Genomic DNA, 20,679 nt, shown 5'->3' on the forward strand with positions numbered 1-20,679 from the left:
TAATGAGGCTGTGGATGTAAAGAGTTGTGCTGCTCTCCTCTGCTGTTTCCAGTTCATTCCTCCCACCCAAAGCTGGTTCCCTCATCTCAGCTCACAGACAGTTGTCTCAGAGCTGGGCAAGGGGGTTGTGAAGTGCAAAGGTTAAACCTCTGCAGCTGAGCTGTGAAGTGACCTCAGTAATTATTGCTGCTGAGGTAGGTGAGTGCCTCTCCCTATTCTCAGCCCCACCTGATGACATAGAGGATAGGTACAGCTCTAAATCACTGTTCTTGCTTTTATTCAGAAAACTGTCTGCCCTGTCCATCCTGCTCTGCAGGTGATTTACGTGCTCTATTCTTAGTCCCACTGTCACCACCCCCAGCCCAGAAGTGCTGTTGGTAAAGAGCTGGCAGCCTTCAGCCCTCCAGAGGGAAGCTCTGAGGATGAGGAGCCCAGTTACTTCCCTGGTGTGGAAGGGCCTGTCCCAGAGAGTGTTAAGCCATTATGGAAGAGCTGCTTTTCCTGCTTTCTGAGGACATAAAAGCAGTTTCAGGCACAGCACCAAAACGTGCAGGTGTGTGAGGGAGGAGGGAAGAGGTGCTCAGCTGTGCGGGAAGCCTGAGCCGAGCTGCAGGATGTGTTCAGTCCTGACCCTGTTTGCTTGCAGCTTTCTGGCAGCTCCTGAAGAGCCAAGCACTGCAGCAGGAATTTTGTGTGTTCAGGTGAGGGATGTCCCTGGAAGAGGAGTGCAGGATTAAAGCCCTGAGTGCAAAGGAAAGGAGGAGCTGAAGTCAGTCGTGTGTGGGAGATGGTTTAGGCAGAGGGGGCAAAATATTCAAGATGCCTGTGAAATGGATTCTTCTTTTGGAATTTAACTAACCCAGCAGGGGCCTACAGAGGAAGCTTTTGGATAGAGCAGCAGCTTGGGAGCGGAAATGTGAATCTGAGCAAAGCACTGGGGGGAGAAAAGTACCACAAAACAGTCAGATGTCACCTGTGAACTGGAATTGTTTTGGGAGTAATAATCACACAGCAGAAACTTACCACTGTTCCCCTCCCCCATTCCCAGTCAATTCCAGGCGTGCAGCCCACTTGAAATCTTCCCCTTCAGCTTCTCTCAGAGAAGAGAAAAAAAAGGAGATGGGTCTAGAGAGTCAAATGACTTTGTTGTTTCTGCTGGAGAGGGGAGGTGTGGGAGCCTGTGCCAGCTGCAGGTTGGGGGGCAGCTGGCATGAGGAGAGGAGGGGTGGAGGGCTGGGGCTGACCAGGTTCTCCCTAGGAGTGGGATGACACAAGACTGCATTTAATAAATGGACTGGTTTGTGTCCCCTCATGTGGCCTCATTTCTCCACCTTACGGGTCTGTGAAACAGCCTCAAGTACCAGGAACAGTATCTCAGTCCAAACTCTTGTTTCCACTGGCACAGAAAATCAGAGGAGGTGGCAGAACCCCCCACCCGGTGCTGAAGGAGCTGTGCCAGAAGCTTTGTTCACCTGGGAGAAATTTGCTTCCTCTAGGAAGAGGTGAGCTGTTCTCCAGGGAAAATTGAAAAGAGGAAAAAGTTGCTCTCTGCTCATTTCCTCAGCAGGAGCTGGAGCTGCGTATTCCTGGTGCTGATTTCCTTAGTTCCCATCCTGCTCCTGGGAGCTGCAGCTTCTGCCTGGAGGCTTCAACAGGTTCCTTGTGGTGCAGCTGTTTCCCAGTTCAGTGCATTTATTAATGTTAACCATTGGTTGCCAGTCTTGGGACTCTATCACTGTGTAGATGATGGCTCCAAATAGTAATTTGTTGCTGTTCTTTCCCAAGGCAGCCTTTTCCTGGTTAGACTGTTGAGGGCAGCTTAACCTCATCGTGTGTTGCTGGAGCTCACCCCACTGCCCTTGGACACATCAGCCACTCCGTGATGCTGGGCAGGTAAACAGGGAGGATTTTGTATATTTTAATTCCAGCTGTGCTGCCAGGATCATTTTTTCCATCATTTCTGTAGGAATTGCCTTTGCTTTTACAGTGCCAGCCTCCTGCAGTGCAGGGGCAGAGACACAGGGCATGGCCAAAGCCCACAGCCCATGCTGGACATGGCCTGCATGGTCTTTACTTTGCAGAACACTTCATGACACAAAATTGCTTTGATAAAGATTTATTGATGTATGAGACAGGTGTTACAGAGTGACTTTTTTTAGAGAAGTACATATTACAGAAATGTCGAAATAATACTTGTGTTAATGTTATAAAACAAAGGCTGGTATTGCTCTCCCATTGTACCCAACCACAGCCTCAACAGTGCAGTCTCTAAAGTGTCCCTCATTTTGCCAAGGTCAGCCATGGCCATCTGTCATAAAATTAGGAAAGCCCCAAGCCCCTCATTAATTAACAGTGCCATAGGGCAAGCCTAATAATGCCCTGGTAGCTCCCAGGCTGATCCCATGATCACATCATCATGGGATACAGAGTGCAAGATCTAATTGTAAAAGAAATGATTTTGCAATTGCTTTGAAAGAAATAAACCACCCAGCCTCCCCCTGGAGCTGTCAAGGGCTTGTTTTCAGCACCCTTGACAAAGGATTTTCTGTGTGAGGACGGTGGCCAAGGCTTCCCTACCGAGGCACAGCACAGATCTTGTAGGGCTGTGGGGACATTGCGATGCCTATCATGGGCTGGAGGCTGAGGGTGGTGTCTGGGGGTGCCTGGAAGGTGAATTTCTGGAGCAGGGATGTGAAGAAGAGGAAGAGCTCAGCACGGGCCAGCAGCTCACCCAGGCAGGAACGCTTCCCTGTGGAGACAGCAAGCCACAGCATCCTCAGAGTCTGCTTCTGCTGCTGAAAATGCTTCTGCCTGCCCTTAGGACCATATTCCAGCTGTATGACCCCATTCCTGGATGAGTTTTGCAACCCAAACCAAGTTTCCCAATAATAACTTTGGCATTACAGCATGGTCTGCCCCCACACTACATGACTCTATGAGGACAATTCACACACACAACCTGGGTGAGAACCATGGCTCTCCATGCTGGGAGAGCTCACCAAAGAGAGTACCAGAGAAGTTGTGTGGTGCTGGTGTGGTAAGCAGGTGCTAAAAACAGCCTCTCTCACTGGAAGTTGCTGGCTGGGGAACCCTGTGGTGGCAAGAGTGAGGCGCCTGGTGAGCTCAGCCACGTGGGAGCAGCAGCAGAGGGTAATGCTCTTGCCTCAGTGAAGCTGTTCCTAAGGTCTCTGGAATTTACATGGTTTATTCATTCTCATTTCTCTTCTGTGCATGTGAAGAGAGACAGGAAAAGGTTCCAAGTGTGGTTGTGGTGCTTTGGGGAGGCCATGGGAGCATTTTGAGCAGCACCTCCCAGGATACATCTGCCCTTTCCATTGCTGTTTTCCTCTCTGTCTCCACCCTGCAGTTGGAAACCCAAGCCCACATGTGCACCATAGATCAGCAAAATTAGAAAAATGTACCTGTAGAAAATGGTAGAAAATACTCATTTTTCCAGAACTTCCCGTCCTTCAGGAAATGCTCAGGGTTAAAAGTATCAGGGGTTTTCCACTCATTCTTGTCAAACAGCAGAGAGGTTAAATTTGTCATTAAAACAGTGCCCTAAGAGGGAAAAAGAAAAAAGAAATCGCACTTTCTCTGGCACTGACAGTAGGAGGGACAGTTTTATCTTCCAGTCTCCTCTCCATGAAGAACATCCTTAGTCAAATTCTACTGAATTTATTTGTGAAACACCCCACTGCAGGCCAATTTTCTACTTTTAGTCTAGTGCTCAGAGGTGCAGTTACATAACTGCATTTTTCCCTCATCAGCATTGTTTTTATCTGTTGTAATCTTGGGCCATCTCGTGTGTGTGCATGTGAAAGTCCCTGTAAGAGCTGGGAGCTGTGTCTCAAGGGTGTGTGTGGGGCTGGGGCACCATTCAGGGAGCTGGGGAACACTGGATGGCAAAAATCCATGTTCAGCAGGAGTGGACTCTGGACAGGGCAGGGACGCTGTCTGCGCAGGAGGGACCTGGCCTGGCACCGTGCCTGGGGAGCTGGGAGTGTTCCTGGAGTCCCAGCACTCCAAAGTTCACCTTTGGGATGTAGTAGCCATCCAGGTAGGTGTCCTTTGATGCCATTCTTGGCACGTTGAAAGGGACAACGTTGCCTTTCCTCTGCACTTCGTGGATGACGGCGTTGGTGTAGTGCAGGTTGTTCCTGTCCTCCAGGGCTGGCAGCCGTGCCTGGCCAATGACCGCATCGATCTCGGCTTGCACCTGGGCTGGGGGAAAAAGCAGGAATGAGCCCAGGGAAAAAACCTTGGAACAATAAAAGATTATTGCTGTAAGGGTCTACCAAGGGACCTGGGCCACTGTTTGCACCTCTCATGTGAGTGTGGGGACATTTCCAACTGGTCTCTCACAAAGCTGCAAGGGAAAACACTGACTTTTTGTTAAGTGTACCTTGAATTTCTGGATGTGTGGCCATAAACAGCAGAGCCCAGCGGAGGGTTGAGGACGTGGTCTCAGTCCCAGCAAACATCAGGTCGAGGGCGCAGGACACGAGGTGTTCCTCCCGGAAGGTGTCACTGTCATGGTCCTTCACGAGAAGGTGCGTTAGTGCCACAGGAACAGTGAGGGTGTCCTGGCACCAGACTTGGTCCAGAACACCCCAAGGATTTTGGCAGAAACCGCTGACCCCCTGCATCCCCATCCTGCTGATGGGTGGCCTGCATCTGATGTCTGTCCTGAGCTCATAAAAGGCCACAAAGGCAGCTCAGATGGAGAATCTGGGCTCATTTCCCATCCCTTCTGATTTCTAAGCCTCACTCCAGGAGGGTTTTCTCCCCATTGCTGACCTTGGAGATCTCCAGCAGGTAGCTGTCGATGTAGTCCCGGCTCTCTGAGGGGTTCCATTCCTCCTTGTGTTTGTCGATCTGCTTTTGCATAAACTCTTTCAATAACCTCCAGTTTTTAAAAATGGTATGGTGGGCTCCAGGTAAGTACTTCATTATAGATGGGAAATTGTTGTACAGCTTTGAACACAAAAGGAGAAAGACAAATTGAATAAAGGACTTTAAAAATTCTTCTGACATCAAGACTTTAGCCTGCAATTACACTTGCTGAATTTCAGGAGCTGGTGGAAACAACTCAGCTCCAGAAGAGCAGCATTCTCATTGTGGGTTAATTTGTGTGTTACCCACTATTTCAGTGGGCAGACTGGCAATCAGTGGGCAGGAAAAGTGATTTTGGGTGAGAGAGAGCAGCACAAGCATAGCACAACTTAAACAGAAGGAATTAAAAAATGACAGGCAGATCTACCCTGTGCAAAAAAGGAACAGGGAATGACAGGTTTGGTGATGACAACACTGTGACTTTTGAGGTTGACTCCAGAGAAGAAACTATGGCCCTGGATTGATGGCAGGAGGGCTGTACCTGGCTTGTGATGGCTCCATGGAGGACAACCATGTCATTCATCAGCTTCAGCAGTCTCTGGAAATCCTCATCATGGTATTCAAACCGATTGCCAAAGATGAGGGAGCAGATGACATTTGAAATACCATTAGTGATTTTAAACTGAGGGTTGAAAGGATTCCCTGGAGAAAAAAAAGATCTGTTCTCTTCCACTCTTCTCAGGAAAGACAAAAACATGTGTCAGAGGTAAAATAGTCAAGAAGTATGAATGAAATGAATGGCCCCTAATGGGCACTGTCCTATGTCAGTGCTTTCCTGGGGTGCCTGGCTTACCCCGTGAGCTGGCCAAGCTTGGCAGGGCAACCCCAGTGGTCCCAGTTCAATCAGCTTATGGAAATATTTGTTTACTTTGGAAAGCAAAGTCTGCAGGATGTAATTTGAATTCATTGGAAGCATCAGCGCTTATGCATACATGGTATTTCCCAGAGAGGAGCAGGCTGAAGGTGGGCAGTGAATAATGCTGTGTGTGTGCCTGGCTGCTTTCCCCAGCCAGTTGGAAGGCAAAGCACCTGTAGGAAGGAGCAGGGAGGCTGGCAGGGTTGTGGCATCCCTTGCAAGATGGGATATTTTTCAGCATGCAGTGAAATTATAACAAGCCCTACCAGTTCCTGCCTTCACAGCTGCTGAGGGCCATGGCACTCACCCTGTTCGTCTCTAAACACATCCACGAGGTATCGACACTCCTCCTGGATGCGCTCCTCCAGGCTCCTCTTCCCCAGGCCAAAGTTTCGGAGTGTGGTCAGGGTGAACCTCCTCTGTGCCTTCCACAGGTGCCCGCTGGAAGAGATCAGTCCTGGCAGGAACATCCCCCATGAGCCAGGGCCAATCTCCACTGAGGGAGAGAAGCTCCAGGGCTCTGCAGGGTCAAGGTTAGACCTTAGAGCTGAGGCACGTTGAGGGATAACTCACCCATCTTGCTGAAGACCTCCTCATCGATGGGAATGTCGGGGCGCTCCATGAACTTGTCCCCTTGGTTCACGAGCACTTCTTTCACCAGCCGCATCCCATTTACCATCACAAACTTCATGCTGCCCATTTGCATACCAAAGATGTCACCATATCTTTTACTCAGCTGGGAGGGGACATAAATAAAAGCGGTTTTCGTTTGCAATGAATGTTCCTGGTGAGATCAGGACACCCCTGTCAGGGGACATGGGTAAAAATAAGGGAAGAGGGGGAGGGGGGGACAGAATGTGTGGACTCTGCCTGAGGGCAGTCTTTTTTCTTTCCTCTTTTCCCAAATCAGTGATCAGGAGATGGTCCTAATTGGCCATAAATCAAATAAACTTCACCAAGTTTGATTTTTCAGTCCTATGTTTTTTTCAGTTTTTGTTTCACCCCATTCCAGCCCTCCAGCCCCCACTTACACCTGTAGGGTTTGTACATCTGTGACTGCACCTGTGGAGATTGTGCTGTGACCTTTGCCCATGGAATCACTCCACACTTGTCACCCTGCTTGTACTCAGGTAAATGTCACCGATGAGGGCAAACCTCCTGCCTGCCTTCAGGACCTGTGGGGTTTGGGTTATCCCTTTCCCTGCATGGCCAGGGATGTGTTGCTGCAATCCCTCCATCCCTTCCCCATACTGCTCACTACCCACATACCCTCTGCACTGCAACCAAAGGATCTTTGAAGTCTATGAGATAGATGTGCCCCAAAAAGGGAAGGCGGAAGGGGGTGGGAGGGAAATCCTTTGGATTTCTGTTCTTCATGTAGTCTGTGATGAGCAGAAAGACGAAGAGAAAGACAAGGAATGTCTGGAGGGAGATGCTGTCCCAGAGGAAGTGCAGCATGGCTGGATGGTGAGGCTCTGCAGGGACGTGTCCCACAGCAGGTCACACAGGTTGAGCTCACAGGGCACCACTGAGGCTCCCAGGGCCAGGGGGAGATGGATGATCAGCTGTGGGTACAAACACAGGACAGCAAGGAGTGGCTTTTGCTGCCTGCTCTCAAGGCTATATTCAGACTCCTGCTTTCCCAGCTTTCAGAAATGATTAAACCCCTTCTTGATTAAACTGAAACATTCCCTCTGATCTGACTTTTAAAAAATCACCCACCATGAACCAGAACACCCCCAGCTTCCCCTTTCCCCTCCAGCCTCCCCTCAGTACTTTACTAAACCCCAGTGCTCCATGCACTTGCCTAAAGGACAGAAATTAGTTTTGTGGGATTGAGATTAAAACCTGGCAGTTTCAGCATGCTGTTCCCACAAGCCCATCTCTCAGGATGACCCCACTCCCTCCTTCCCGGCTGTCCTCACCGTGCTGTGTCCCAGTTTCAGCTTCTCATTGCCAGGGAGTCTCCAGCTGCTACGAGAGCCTCAGGCTTTCCTTGTTTACAGCAGCTCACTCCCTGGTACAAGGAGTCCCGGGCCAAGCCCCAGGTCTCAGGGGACATCCGAGATAAGGTTGCATAAACCTTTCGCAAACCACCTGACTCAGTTTCGTGTTTCCGTGTGTCTGGGTGACGTGGGCTGAAAGTAAACAGCTGTCCTGGAACTCGGCAGTTCCTAAGCACCATCACTTTCTGATCTCCACCAGACGAGTGCAGGCAGAGCAGCTGGCTCTGGCCATGCCTTGAGCTCTCCAGCCAACCCTTCCCACTTGCCTTGTCCTTTGGGTCATGGCCCGCAGTGAAGCTGCTCCCAAAGCCCCGCAGAGCTCATGAAGGTGCTGAGAAGCCAATGCAGATGCCCAGCTCTGGGGCCCTTTGGTGGTAGCTGGCAGCAGAATGTGCTGCATTTTCCCACCCAGGAGCAGCTCTGGGTTAGGGAGGTGCTCACGCACATGGACCACATGGAATTTTGATGTATATGTTGTGTTTTACTGTGAAAGAAGCAGGGAGCAGCAGCACTTTGACCCTGCACCACGTGGCTCAGTACAGCCCTTGCAGTCACCAGCTGCCACCTCCTGCTCTGGGGGACGTTTTGGGTTCCTTTTCTCTCTTCTGGGGGCATCACTTGTGGCTATTGGGATTGTCCAGTGCTGATGACAAAGCACAGAGATGTAGAAGAGCCACTGGAGTGATGCCATACACGTGTTCTCCATAACCCTTACACTTAGGAAGCTGGAGAAGCCCAAGCTGTTCTATTGTGGAATTTAAAGGGGAGAGGCCTGTTTTTGAGAATATCTCTTTTCACCTCTGGTTTTTAAGCACACTTAGGCATGAGCTCCTGGAGATGCACATGTTCACCAGCAGTGACATGAGAGGATCCACTTGAAAATTAAATAAATTCATGCCTCCTGCCTTTAAGGTGTGGCATCATTGCATTTAATTTTGGTATGTTTCCCCACATGATTAAAAAAAAAAAAAAAAAAGAAGAAAAAGAAGATGACTTCAATAATTTATTATCTCCAGGAGTTGGGGAGGAAACCCCAAAGTAATGAAGAAACACAAGTTGGAAATGAAGAAGAGATCAATATTTATTTGTTAAGCCAGTGCAAATAATACAAGCTGTAGCCAGAGGTCAGACCTACAGCAGAATGAATACAAAAATGGAGAGAAACCAGTGCCTAGTCCCGAGTGGCACTGAAGACTTCATAGGTGGAAAAAAAAGTCCCTGGATCTTTTATGTTTTCTCTTTTACAAAGACAAAAACACAACATGGGAGCCTGTGACTGTGAAACAGTAATTAAAAACGCAATAGGATTAAAGTGATCGGTCGGAAGGACAGCTCAGTGACAGAATCCCCGTGTGCCCGGCGTGGCAGGGATGTGATGTGCAGAGGACTCTCCCCTGTGGCATAAATCTGCCACTGCATAGCAATCGCTTTGTACCGCAGCAAAGCCGCTATTGCCGGGGACAGAGGAGACAACCGGTGGAAATGAAACTCGCTGCAATCCTCTTTTCCTGTTAACTATTCCATATCTTACGTGGGTACCCACAGAAAAGTCATTTTTGAAAGGTGAGAAACAAAAAACCAAAAAAAAAAACCAAGAGGAAAAAGAATAATTTTTGCTGTGACTATAGTCCAAATTGAAGCACACTGGAGACAGCATTTCTAAGCATAAATGCTTGGTCACATAAATGGAAAAATTCTCTATAAATTGCATATTTAATTAACTCTTATCCAGAGAGACCTGGCACAGGAAGAAACTGTGTCATCATGCGGGGTGCCCTGTCCCCAGCCACTTCCTCGGCTCCATGCTGGTCACACACAGACCCAAATCTTTGCCAGAAACAGAGGGGAAGTGCTGAACTCGTGACTTCCCACCACAAAGCCACTGTTCCAAAACTTCCTTCCTGAGGGCCAGCGCTGAGCCACCACGGGCATGACCCTTCCAACACTCTCTGCTGTTCCCTTTCTGCTGCTCTTCAGGTGAACTGCTCTCCAGCAACCCCAGAAGATTATTTTATTGCAGCTTTTCTGTATTTTACTAGCACAACCCTTTTTCTTTTCTAATATAAAATTGCTCTATCGTATTTTTATAGCCCTTCAAGACCTGCTGGCAGCACAGCTCCTTGTGCCATCCCACCTGGGTTGGGCTTTGGTAGAAGCTGCTTCTACTCCCCTGTAGCCTAATTAAAATTTCCATTTATTCTTTGAGGTCCTAAAAAACGCTTGCTGCTGCTGCAGAGAACTCTGCTTAGATATTTTTTTTATCCCTGGAAGTGTCCAGGGCCAGGTTGGATGGTGCTTGGAGCAACCTGATTTCGTGGAAGATGTTTCTTTCCATGGCAGAGGGGTTAATCTTTAAGGTCCCTTTCCAGCCAAACTGTTCCTTGATTCTGTGATTTCCATCAGACAGCAGCAATGTGGTGCTGCAGGGAGTGTCCACCACACTGAGCCCAAACCCACCTGAGGCTCGGGATTGCCTGTGGCCACTGAAATTCCAAATTGATGCTGAGTCACAAGTCCAGAGCTTGTGTCCAAGGCCAGCCTGCCCTCTGAGCAGGGACACCTCGGGAGCCCTTGGCTATTTGGGTGCCGCAGCATTAGGGGCTGCTAAGTGATCTCTGGGTGATGGACATATTCCCTGTGGAAAAGCCAACATCAAGCCATGCTTTTGTGGCTGGCAGACACCTTACTGGGAATTGCTGACAGTGGGAATTAGGTAATAAGGCTTTTAAATCCATGCATTTTGTCAGATTGGTAGCGGGGAGCAGGAATGAGGTGAAGGGAAGAGCCACAAGGGTTGTGTTCGTTGCAGTGTGCAGGACAAGGCCCTTGTGCCCTTCCCCTGCCACCCAGATGCTGGCAGGTGCTGGACCTCCAGGGCCCATCATTTCAGCCCAGAATCTCTGGTGTGGTGAGGGGAAGGGATTTTCCCAGTTTGTGAGGCTGCAGTGGGGGTCTGGGGCAGCCCCAGGCCCGGCTCAGTCGCGGGGCACGGCGCAGAGCTGGAAGGGTTTGGGGCAGCGCGTGAGGCTGAGCGTGAAGGCGAAGGACAGCGCGGCCGCTGCTGGGGCCTGGAAGGTGAACTTCTGCAGCAGGGCTACAAAGAAGATGAAGAGCTCGGTCCTGGCGAGCTGCTCCCCGGGACAAGCCCTCTTGCCTGGAAAAGGAGCACAAATAACCCGAGAGAGTCCCGAGCGAGCTCCAGGCACCTCGGAGCCTCCTCTGGCCTGCGCCGCCTTGCACAGGCTGCAGCAGCTTTTCTTCCTGGAAAGGTTAGGTGGCAATGTTCACCCACACAATCTGCTCAAACCTTCCCCAGAAGTTTACTGCCGAGCAAACTGCGCCTGTTCCGAGAGGCGAAGAACGGAAACAGTCTGAACAACCCAGTTATGCAAGAAGAAAAAGCCTATTTTTTTTTTTTTTTCTATCCTGCAGTAACAAATTGATTTCCTTCCCGCTCCGAGCAGCCTCTGTTTACTGTGACCGGGATTTTCACTGTGGGGATGGGCTGGAAGCCGGACAGGAGCTGTACCCCCTCTCTATAAGCAGTGTCTTGGGGGAAAGATAAAAGCTTTACAAAAAGAAAAGCCACCTCCCCATCCATCATCCTACCTGCAGAGAAGGGCAGAAAAGCCTCCCGCCTCCTGTACTGGCCGTTTTCCAGGAAATGTTCAGGATTAAAGGTGTCTGGAGTCTCCCACACGTTTTTGTCGAACATTATCGAAGTCAGGCTGGTCATCAGGGTGGTGCCCTGCGGGAGGTGGAGAAAAGGGGCGATTACGCGGCGGAGAGGAGCAGACGTGTTGTCAGACTGGCTTATTATTAGCTCTGTAAACTACACTAAGGGCAAAACGGGATTTTTTTTCACCCCCCTAAGCCACGTAATTAAATGAGGGTGAAAGCCTGCAGGATTGTTCACTTGTGTGTGCCTTTACATATCACCAAGTGTGGATCTGCACCCTGAGCTGCAGTAACAGGTGATGTTAATGCAAACTAACTTTAAATTGGTAGCACTGCATTCCCATAGGAACTAGAAGCAATTTAAGCAAGTAATTTCTAATCGATTTGTTTAAATGTGCTTTTTTAGGACAAAATGAAACTGATCTGGTTTATCTCCACACTCTCCGTCATCAAGAGAAATATTCTAATCAATGTGAAGGAAAATGCCTGGGTTTTTTTAAATTTGCCTCATTGCAACGAGTCATATACAGGGAATAGACCAGTTATCTATAAATCCTGTATTTGCTTTTGTAATTGCAGAACAGTGTGTGTGAAACAATACTTATCACATGCCTTTCATCAAGTGCTACTTTTAAAAGATGATTATTAATATTGTGTAGAGTTAACAAACCCAAACTGTTTGCTTTCCTATGTTTCCTAGATCTCTATTCCCGTAATATGTTGAGGGTGTCTTTTACAAAATTTAAAGCATAAACCATTTAAAATTGGAAATTACAGCCAGCACCATAAGGATGTCACAATTCTTCTCTGTAAGGAGGTGAGACCCTAACAGCCCCACAGAATCAATCAAGAGGGCTTGTATTTTGTATATAATTGCAATATTTCTATAAGATTCTGCCGGTTGGTTCCCCTCCAGGTGAGATTTGGGACTTGGGCTGTGAAGACCCTGCTCTGGTGGGACAAAGGCTGGTAGGATGAAGGCTGATGGGATGAAGGACAGTGGGATGAAGGTTGGTGGAATGAAGGTTGGTGAGATGAAGGTTGGTAGGATGAAGGTTGGTGGGATGAAGGTTGGTAGGGTGAAGGTTGGTGGGATGAAGGTTGGTGAGATGAAGGCTGGTAGGATGAAGGTTGGTAGGATGAAGGTTGGTAGGATGAAGGCTGGTGAGATGAAGGCTGGTGAGATGAAGGCTGGTGGGATGAAGGTTGGTGGGATGAAGGTTGGTAGGATGAAGGTTGGTGGGATGAAGGTCCCCACACACTTTGGGCAGGTGGAAGCCAGCCAGGGTGGTGTCGCTGGTGGCCATGCGGGGCACCCCCAGTGGCACCACGTTGCCCATGCGCAGGACCTCGCTCAGCACGGCGCTAGTGTAGGGCATCTTCTCCTTGTCGGCCATCGAGGGCTGCCGGCACTGCCCAACCACGGCATCAATCTCCTGCTGCACTTTCTCTATGGGGAGCAAAAAAAAATTCAAAATATCCCTCCTCATAGAACTTTTAGGGTTGGAGAAGCCCTCTAAAATTATCTAGTCCAACCATTAAACCAGCACTGCCAGGCCATCACCAAACCATGTCCTCAGGTGCCACATCCACACTCCCTTTGAACACTTCCAGGGTGATTGCACCACTCACCTGGACAGACTGTTCCAGGGCTGGACAACCTTTTCAGTGAAGAAATTTTTCCTAATATCCAACCTAAATCTCTCCTGGCACAACCTGAGGACATTTCCCGTTGTCCTATCACTTGTTCCTTGGGAGAAGAGACCGACCCCCACCTGGCTGCACCCTCCTTTCAGGGTGTTGTAGAGCATGAGAAGGTGGCCCCCCTTTTTTTTGTGCTAAACACTCCCAGTTCCCTCAACAGCTTCTCCTAAGACTTGTTTTCAAAAGGTTCCCAAGAGGATACCTCGGGTTACAGGCATACCAAGGATGTGGCAGAGCTGGGATAACTCTGTTCCCTGAGTTTCCCTTACCAAATGTTGGGCTAAGCAAAGGACCCCACAGTGGCCCTACCCTGAATGTGGGGGTACGCAGCCATGTAGAGCAGAGCCCAGCGGATGGCGGTCGCTGTTGTCTCAGTCCCAGTTAAGAACAGATCCAAGGTGGAGCACAGCAGGTTTTCCTCATGGAAATAGGAGCTGTTGTCACCCTTAAACTTGGAGAGAAAACATGGCAGTGAAAACTCTTACTCTGGAAGAGATGATTTTAAAAACCAATCCAAAATCACCTGTACGTAACTGAAGTCCTGCTGCTCCTTTATTATCTACCCCTGGACTTGGAAATCTCCAGCCTTTGCTTCCACTGGATTTCAAGCCCTATGGACTGTTTTGAAAGACACCCTGGTTGCTGTAAAGTGGCTCTTGAAAGCAGGTAGCATTTTTAAATGTCAAGTTTCACAATAGCAAACACAGGCCTGCGAGTGCTCATAGAAACACGAACATGTTCCCTGAGAGTCCTCCTACGCCGTGTGACAGAACGAAAAAGGGAAGAAGACAAAGTGTAAATCCTTTCAAATGGAAAAAAAAGAAAAAAATCTGTGTGTTTTCAAAGTGATCAGGCTTCTGCTGCTGCTAAAGTTTGATGTGGCAGAGGTAGGGAGGGGAAGGCAATGTGTGAGCAAGAGCTCCCCTGACAAAACAGCCCTGAATCTTTTCTGGATCATTCTATGGGTTAATCTTTAGGTGGTTTTAGTTATTTCCCTCCTACCTTTTCTATTTCCTTCAGGTAACAGTCAATGTAATCTCCTGCCTCGGACTGGTCCAAATCCTCCTTGTGCTTTGCAATCACTCCTTTCACAAAATATCGAAGTTTCTCCCAGTGCCTGAAGATTTTCCTGAAGGGCCCTGGCAACCATCTCATGATCAAGGGAAAAGCATTATAAAGCTGGTAAGAAATCAAACAGAGCAAAAGAGAATTTCTTGAGTTAGAAAAGAACAGGTATCATAGTTGAGAGGATGGGACTCTCAATTAATTGATTAACTCTGCTTGCTACCATGAAAAAAAATCATCCTTGCTATAACAGTCCAATTTGTACAGATTTATTTACACAGGTGTAAACAAGTGCAAACAAAATAAGAATTAGACTGATATTTTCTGCTGATAAAGTTCTCAAATACTGAGTGGACAAAGGTGCCCCCTAACATGAGGTGGCCACAGGTGAGATGGATGGAGATGAGCCCCTTAGTGTGACCCCACAGAGGGGATGGAGACCAGATGTGACCCATGATGTGCAGCCATGCAGAAAATCTATCACCAAATCCACCTATTTTGGTTCTAAATATGAAATCTTAATTTTTTTCATAAATAGAAGTTATTTAAGAAATTGGTTGGGATATGGGTGAGGGAAAAGACAGGAATTTTCAGTGTTAGTAATTCTTCTTTTTGTAGAAACAGATACCTTGAAGATTTTCCCATTGTTCTTTGGTTATGTTAGGCATAAGATTGGTTTTGCAATCCTGTAGTGTTTTTTTTCTCCATGTGCCCCAATAATTTTAACTTATTTCCTTGCTTTCCTGCTAGACTTTATGCATAAATCCAGTCTAATGTAAAACAATTCTCATGGTCATTTTCCTTTAAACATGGGTCTTTTTCTACAGGAAAAGGCAGATTATACCAGTGCCTTAGAAGCCCCAGTTTCTGAGCTCTTACATGCAGCTGAAGCTGGAAAAACATCCAGGTGGCTTTACCTGGCCCCAGAAACTTCCGATGAGCAGCAGCGTTTCAGCCAGGGAGTGCAGCAGTTCCTGGAAACGGTTGTCATGGTAGTCAAAGCGGTTCCCAAAAGTTATGGAACAGATGATGTTGGAAACAGCACTATTAATTTTGTAATGAGGGTCAAAGGGTTGTCCTGGAGGAAAGAAAAGGAAAGGAAAGTGCCTGAAGGGTTGTGGCCAGGTGGGGATTGGTCTTTTCTCCCAAGGAACAAGGGATAGGACAAGAGGAAACAGCCTCAGAGTTGTGCCAGAGGAGATTTTTGGATATGAGGGAAAATGTCTTCATTTGAAAGGATGGCAGGCTTTGGAAGGGGCTGCCCAGGGCAGTGATGCAATCACCATTCCTGGAAGTGTTTGAAAGGCGTGTGGATGTGGCACTTGGGGCCGTGGTTTAGTGGTGAGCATGGCAGTGCTGGGTTAATGTTTGGACACAATCAATTTAAAGATCTTTTCCAACATAAATCTCCCCCTGATTCTATGATTCTAAAGACAGCTTTCATTCTTTTTTTCTCGTTCAGTTTCAGTCAAAATCATGTTCTCTACCAGATCCACAACTGTGAATCAGGGTGAGACCTCACCTGCTTCTCACCCACGGTGGTGCTCAGGTTTCACCCCATGTCTTGGGGTACCCACCACCCCCATCACCTCCAGCATCCCACTGGAGGCTGGGCACCATGGGCCAGGACATCCCCTCCTGTGTCCAGCCCAGGCTGCTGGCAGGCAGTGACATTAACACTGCACTGCACAAGCAGAGTCCTGCATTTTCCAGGGAAAGCAACCAGCAGCATGCCATGCAACGGTTGTCAACTTTGTCCACTCCAATGTGTGTTTGGTGCCAATTTTATATGCCAGGAGAGGGTCCCTCAAAGCTTCACTCAGGGCAGGGAGCCCAGGACAACCACACTGCAAAAATACTATTGCCCTGGGCTTTAGTTGTCCACCATGAAGAGATCAAGGGAGCTGGAGGAGAGAAGGGAGAGGGCTGCAGATCTCTGTGCCCACCTGTAAACCCCAGCAATAGCTCATGGGGCCCATAGAGCACATTTATAAAGTGAAGTTTGATGTGATGCTTGTCACATCTATGTTCCCTGAGAGAGCTACTGAGCAGGGACCTTCATCTCCTTGGGCACATTTCAGCAGCCTGGAGAGCCACTTGCTGTGACAAGAGACTGATCTCAGTGACAAGGCCAGTGCAGCCCTGAGCTGCTGTTGAGCATCACTTTGAAATGCAAGGCACTTCTCACAGCACTGCTGATCTCTCCACTCTTCAAGAAAGTAATTAAACCAGGCTGGTGCTCAGATATTAGAGTGATGGACATGATCACTATTTGCCATTACTAATGGGAAGAAAGGCCCAAACCAGCAGCTTAATTAGTTTATTGATTAGAACTATAGAAGACTATAATCAATTGGCAACATGGAGTATTTGGCCTGTTTAGTGCAACAGCAATTAAAATGGAGCAAGTTTAGTATATAATTTCACAATTCCTTTTTAGATCTTTCTTGTTTACTATATATAGCTCCATAGAATTAGCTCAACCCCATCTGCTTCTATTTAAAGCTGAAGTGCAACATCACCCATGTACCAACATACAAATTATTCTTACTAATATCCCTCTGGCAGTTTTTAAAAGCTGGACCATAAAAGAGCAAGGCACACGCTTCATCTGTGTGTGATACAAAAGGAAAGCCTGACTAAACAAGTTTTAAAATACTTTGCAAAACCAAGGACAAGCAGAGGTTAACTAAGCCTCTGAGTGGAAGTGCCTGATCATAAGAGAGCTGCATTTATTCCTCCGCAAATGCATGAGACACTTCCTTAGCCATATAAACACTCATGTTTTAATAACCACATAGTATATATTTGCTTAATATTAATAAGGAACAACTAAAATAGGAAGCCTGAGGTCTAAAATAAATGCTAAAAGGCACAGTCTGAAAGTGTAAGATAGGGTTTTGAGCTATTGACAAAATGTTTTTCATGTTTAGAGCTGTGTTGGGGTGAGAGTTTTACTTCTCATCATTCATTTAACTGGAAGCTCTGAAGTGCTGTGCATTAACCCCCACCTTTCTCCTCCTCAATCGTCTCCACGAGATACCGACTCTCCTCTTGCACTTTTTCCTCAAAATTTACAGCAAGGCTTTTCAGTGTTGCTAAAGCAAACTTTCTCTGCTGCCTCCATATGTGCCCGTTGGATGATATGAGCCCTGTAGGTAGAAAAAACAGATGAATAATCCTCTCTCTGGGTCATTTGTGCATGTTAGGATTCTGAAATGGCCATTCATCATGCACAAAAACCTTAAACCAAGGCAAACAAAGCTCGTGGATGTGGAAAAGGCTATGGCTTTGCCTGGGAATTAAAATTCAAGAGTAATTGGCTTATGCTAAAGATCTAGCTTTATGGATTTGCTTTAATCTGCTACTTTGTCACTTTGTGTGGGAAAAAAAGGTGTAAGCCAAAATACTCTGAGTACTATCACACTGTTGGCAGAGCTGCAGGCAGGAGCACCCCATCTCTGGAGCTGTGTGCAACCCAGGCAGGAAAAGTAAAGGAGGATTGAAAACCAAGTGGAAATGCTGCAAGTGTATCGATCTTTGGGCAGCTTGCATTTATTTCTCCTCTTTCATTAAAATTTGCTTTTAAACCCATCTTCATCTCTAAATTACAGAGATTAAAACATACCTCTGTGAGATTATTAGTCTGAACTCAATTCTTGCCTTTCCCTGTGCAAGCTTTTACAGGTGCAGCTCACAAGGGTTGAATTCAACCTGTTTCTTTCCCTCTAACAGTTATCATTCCAAAGGGATGAAAGTTTTGTCCCAAAATCCTGGTAGCCGTGCTTACCAAAGCCTCTAAATATTTCTTGGAGGAGTGGAATATTTGGCCGATCAGCAAATATTTCAGCCTGGTGGACAAGAGCTTCTCTCACCATCTGGTACCCGTTGACCACCACGAATGTCAGACTTCCAAACTGCACGCTGAAGATGTTCCCATACCGACCCGTAAGCTGAAAGAGAGCCCATTGTCCTCTGAGAACAAGAAGATGAGGATTTTCAAAACTCACCTGGCCAAGACCTTTAACAGGGAAATCTGACTTTATTTAGCTGAAATTTAACCCTGCTTGAAGCAAAGGGACTTCAAAGAAACTCAAACCCAAGCACGCAGGTCCCATCCAATCTAAGCTACTGCATGAAGGCTGGAGAAGGCATAAAAGGGCTGGGGAGCTGTAGTGTGGGAGAGATGGTTTGCTTATCTGGTGTGACCTGGATTTTACAGGGGGTTTACATCAGTTTGGCTTGTAACAAGGATGGAACTTGCTTTGTAAATGATGGGCATCTGCTCTGTCCCTTTCTGTCCCACCACCCAGGTCACCACGCTCAGGCTCTTCCTGCTGAGGGCAAAGCACGACAAATCAACTTTTATCAACTTTGTGTCTAGAGTAGTGTGGTTTCTTCTCCAGCTCTCCCATTCAGACAGGAGCTCTAACTGCTTATTGCTAGCAATGTACATCTAATTTTAAGCCTGACTGCATTTATGGCCAAATTGCAGCCATTTTCCTTGCATGGACTTTGCTGGCATTAGTGTCTCCTCTGAGATGTATAAGAGTAAAGGGAGGATCATATCTTCTCTCTGTCAAGGAGCTCATCCTCTTCTTAGAATGATCCTTTCCTTACATGAAAGGACACAGAGAGTCACCCCAAACTGCAGTGATGACTCGTGAAACCAGCCTGGGACCAAATGGGTGTCTCAGTCATTGTGTGCTTGTAAATAAATGGGATTAATTTTCCTAATAATTGTGCGTATTGACAAAATATTCTGAACTTGCTGCCTCAGCCTTCCCCAAGGATTCCCTCAGAGATCACCTGTGCTGGTGCCCTGAGAACACCCAGGGCAGACAGGCTGGTGTCACCCTGCTAAGCAAAAGCAAGAGACAAATAGCCACCAGGAAGAATTTTTGCAGCCAGCATGTCAGAACTTCTTCCACCTTTTCAGAGAGGTATACTCAGCCTGTATAAAATCTCTCTCTTTTTTGTCTCTGGTGGGAGTCAAAGCTGTGGAAACCTTTCCAGAGAGATCACTGCCTCTTTCTGCAATACAGAAGAAGACACAGGACATAACTCAGGATTTTAAATGTTTCTTTCAGATGTGATGGAGTGAATTGTTGGCCTCTGAGCAAAAACAATGACAGGACAATTTCCATAGGTGATCTCCAAACAGTTCAGCTTTCAGCACTTTTCACCTGTCCCCCAGCCTGGCCCAGCCCTTCTGAGCCCTTTCTGCGATCCAGAAGGAAATGGTCACAGTCAGATGGGAAGAAACAGGAGGAACATGTAGGTCTTCCTCTATTATGGATTTCTTTCCCATTGGACCATTCTACTCCTCTGGAAAAGGAGGTGATAGTGAGAGACACAACCAAGAAGAGTCATCTATCTCACGTGGTTATTATATACCCAGCTCTGCAGAGGCTGCCCTTGCTGCTTCACAGTTCAGTGATAAGAGTCATGGAAGGGTAAGATACTGTTAGTAGGGAAAATGTCCATGGAGCTCTTACCTTCTGCAGTGCAAGATGGAGGGGCTGCTTAAAGTCCACAAAGGTTCCCACGAGAGGAAAGAGCTGCGGCCCTGGAGGGAAATTCCTGGGTCGTCTTTTTTTCACAAGGTCAATAATCAAAAGAGACATGACCAGAACCACCAGGAGCATCCGACCGTTCAGCTTTTTCAAGAGAGACACCAAATCAGGCCAAAACTGAAGCTCCATCTTGGCTGATGAACTCGCAGGTTTTCATCCCAGGATGGGACTTGATTCTGCTGTTACATTTGCTAAAACAGGAGTAAGCAAGGACTGGAGAAGAAACAAAAACAGCTAAAATGCCGATAGCTGGCTGGGGACAGAAGCTGCTTTTCTATTTACAGCTGCTACCAGATCACCTGCTGAATAACTAACTTTAAACACGAGGACCTCCAAAAACAACCCCAAAACCTCACAATATTTGGCCAAACAAAAGCAATCTTGCAAACCTTTGGCTTTACATCTCTGTCAACTCCCTAATTTTCTTATGGAAGAGCATTCCTCCCTTTTGCCCTGAACAAGAGGCTCCTTTATACAGACACCCCACTGGGATTATCGGCATGGCAAACATTCGAGGTGAGGTGAAAGCAGCTTAAGGGGCTGATCACATGTGGTGGGCGTCGCGTAGTTTCAGGGATGGTGAGGCATCTGAGGTGATGGACACCACACAAGTGGCTGAGGGGCTGATCCTGTTAAGTGCTAAGCACCATCTGCAAAGGGCTGGGTGCCTTCAGCGCCCACCAATGCCTTCCTGGCTTTGCCAGAGCTGTCAGGGCAGGTTCAGACAAGGGAAGAACTGCAGAGGCCCAGGGCTCTCCCAGCCACACAAATGAGAGTTAAAGGAGCTTAATTTCGAGAGTGAGAACATAGGCTCATGTGCTTGCCATGGGATTGGAACTTATGCATTTAAATCTCCTGGGTTTTCCGAAAATCTCCTTTGAATAAAGCTTCATGCTGT

General features: G+C 47.5%; 2 protein-coding genes across 3 annotated transcripts; both read right to left on the reverse strand.

The window, feature by feature from the left end:
- Nucleotides 1-2,100: 2,100 nt before the first annotated feature.
- On the reverse strand, nucleotides 2,101-7,210 carry CYP2J2 (cytochrome P450 family 2 subfamily J member 2). Its single transcript, XM_014250791.2, has 9 exons — nucleotides 7,022-7,210; nucleotides 6,326-6,488; nucleotides 6,060-6,209; nucleotides 5,378-5,538; nucleotides 4,801-4,977; nucleotides 4,406-4,541; nucleotides 4,037-4,224; nucleotides 3,423-3,561; nucleotides 2,101-2,749 (listed from the first exon to the last, which is right to left on the reverse strand). The coding sequence occupies exons 1-9, from the start codon at nucleotides 7,208-7,210 to the stop codon at nucleotides 2,574-2,576; spliced, it is 1,479 nt and encodes a 492-aa protein (XP_014106266.1). The 3' UTR covers nucleotides 2,101-2,573.
- Nucleotides 7,194-20,198, reverse strand: LOC102099263 (cytochrome P450 2J2-like). 2 transcript variants are annotated; one of them, XM_088060708.1, is made up of 9 exons: nucleotides 19,704-20,198; nucleotides 17,996-18,158; nucleotides 17,217-17,357; nucleotides 15,123-15,283; nucleotides 14,143-14,319; nucleotides 13,450-13,591; nucleotides 12,699-12,886; nucleotides 11,368-11,506; nucleotides 7,194-7,317 (listed from the first exon to the last, which is right to left on the reverse strand). In XM_088060708.1, exons 1-9 carry the CDS (start codon nucleotides 19,908-19,910, stop codon nucleotides 7,268-7,270), a joined length of 1,368 nt encoding a protein of 455 aa, XP_087916834.1. In that variant the 5' UTR covers nucleotides 19,911-20,198; the 3' UTR covers nucleotides 7,194-7,267. The 2 variants fall into 2 exon arrangements, with proteins under 2 accessions (XP_087916834.1, XP_005521363.2); XM_005521306.3 differs by lacking the exon at nucleotides 7,194-7,317 and adding an exon at nucleotides 8,239-10,912.
- Nucleotides 20,199-20,679: the final 481 nt, after the last annotated feature.

This window comes from Pseudopodoces humilis, chromosome 10 (assembly GCF_049639895.1).
Source record: "Pseudopodoces humilis isolate 2021_Gansu_Grassland_sample_001 chromosome 10, ASM4963989v1, whole genome shotgun sequence".
Taxonomy (NCBI): domain Eukaryota; kingdom Metazoa; phylum Chordata; class Aves; order Passeriformes; family Paridae; genus Pseudopodoces; species Pseudopodoces humilis.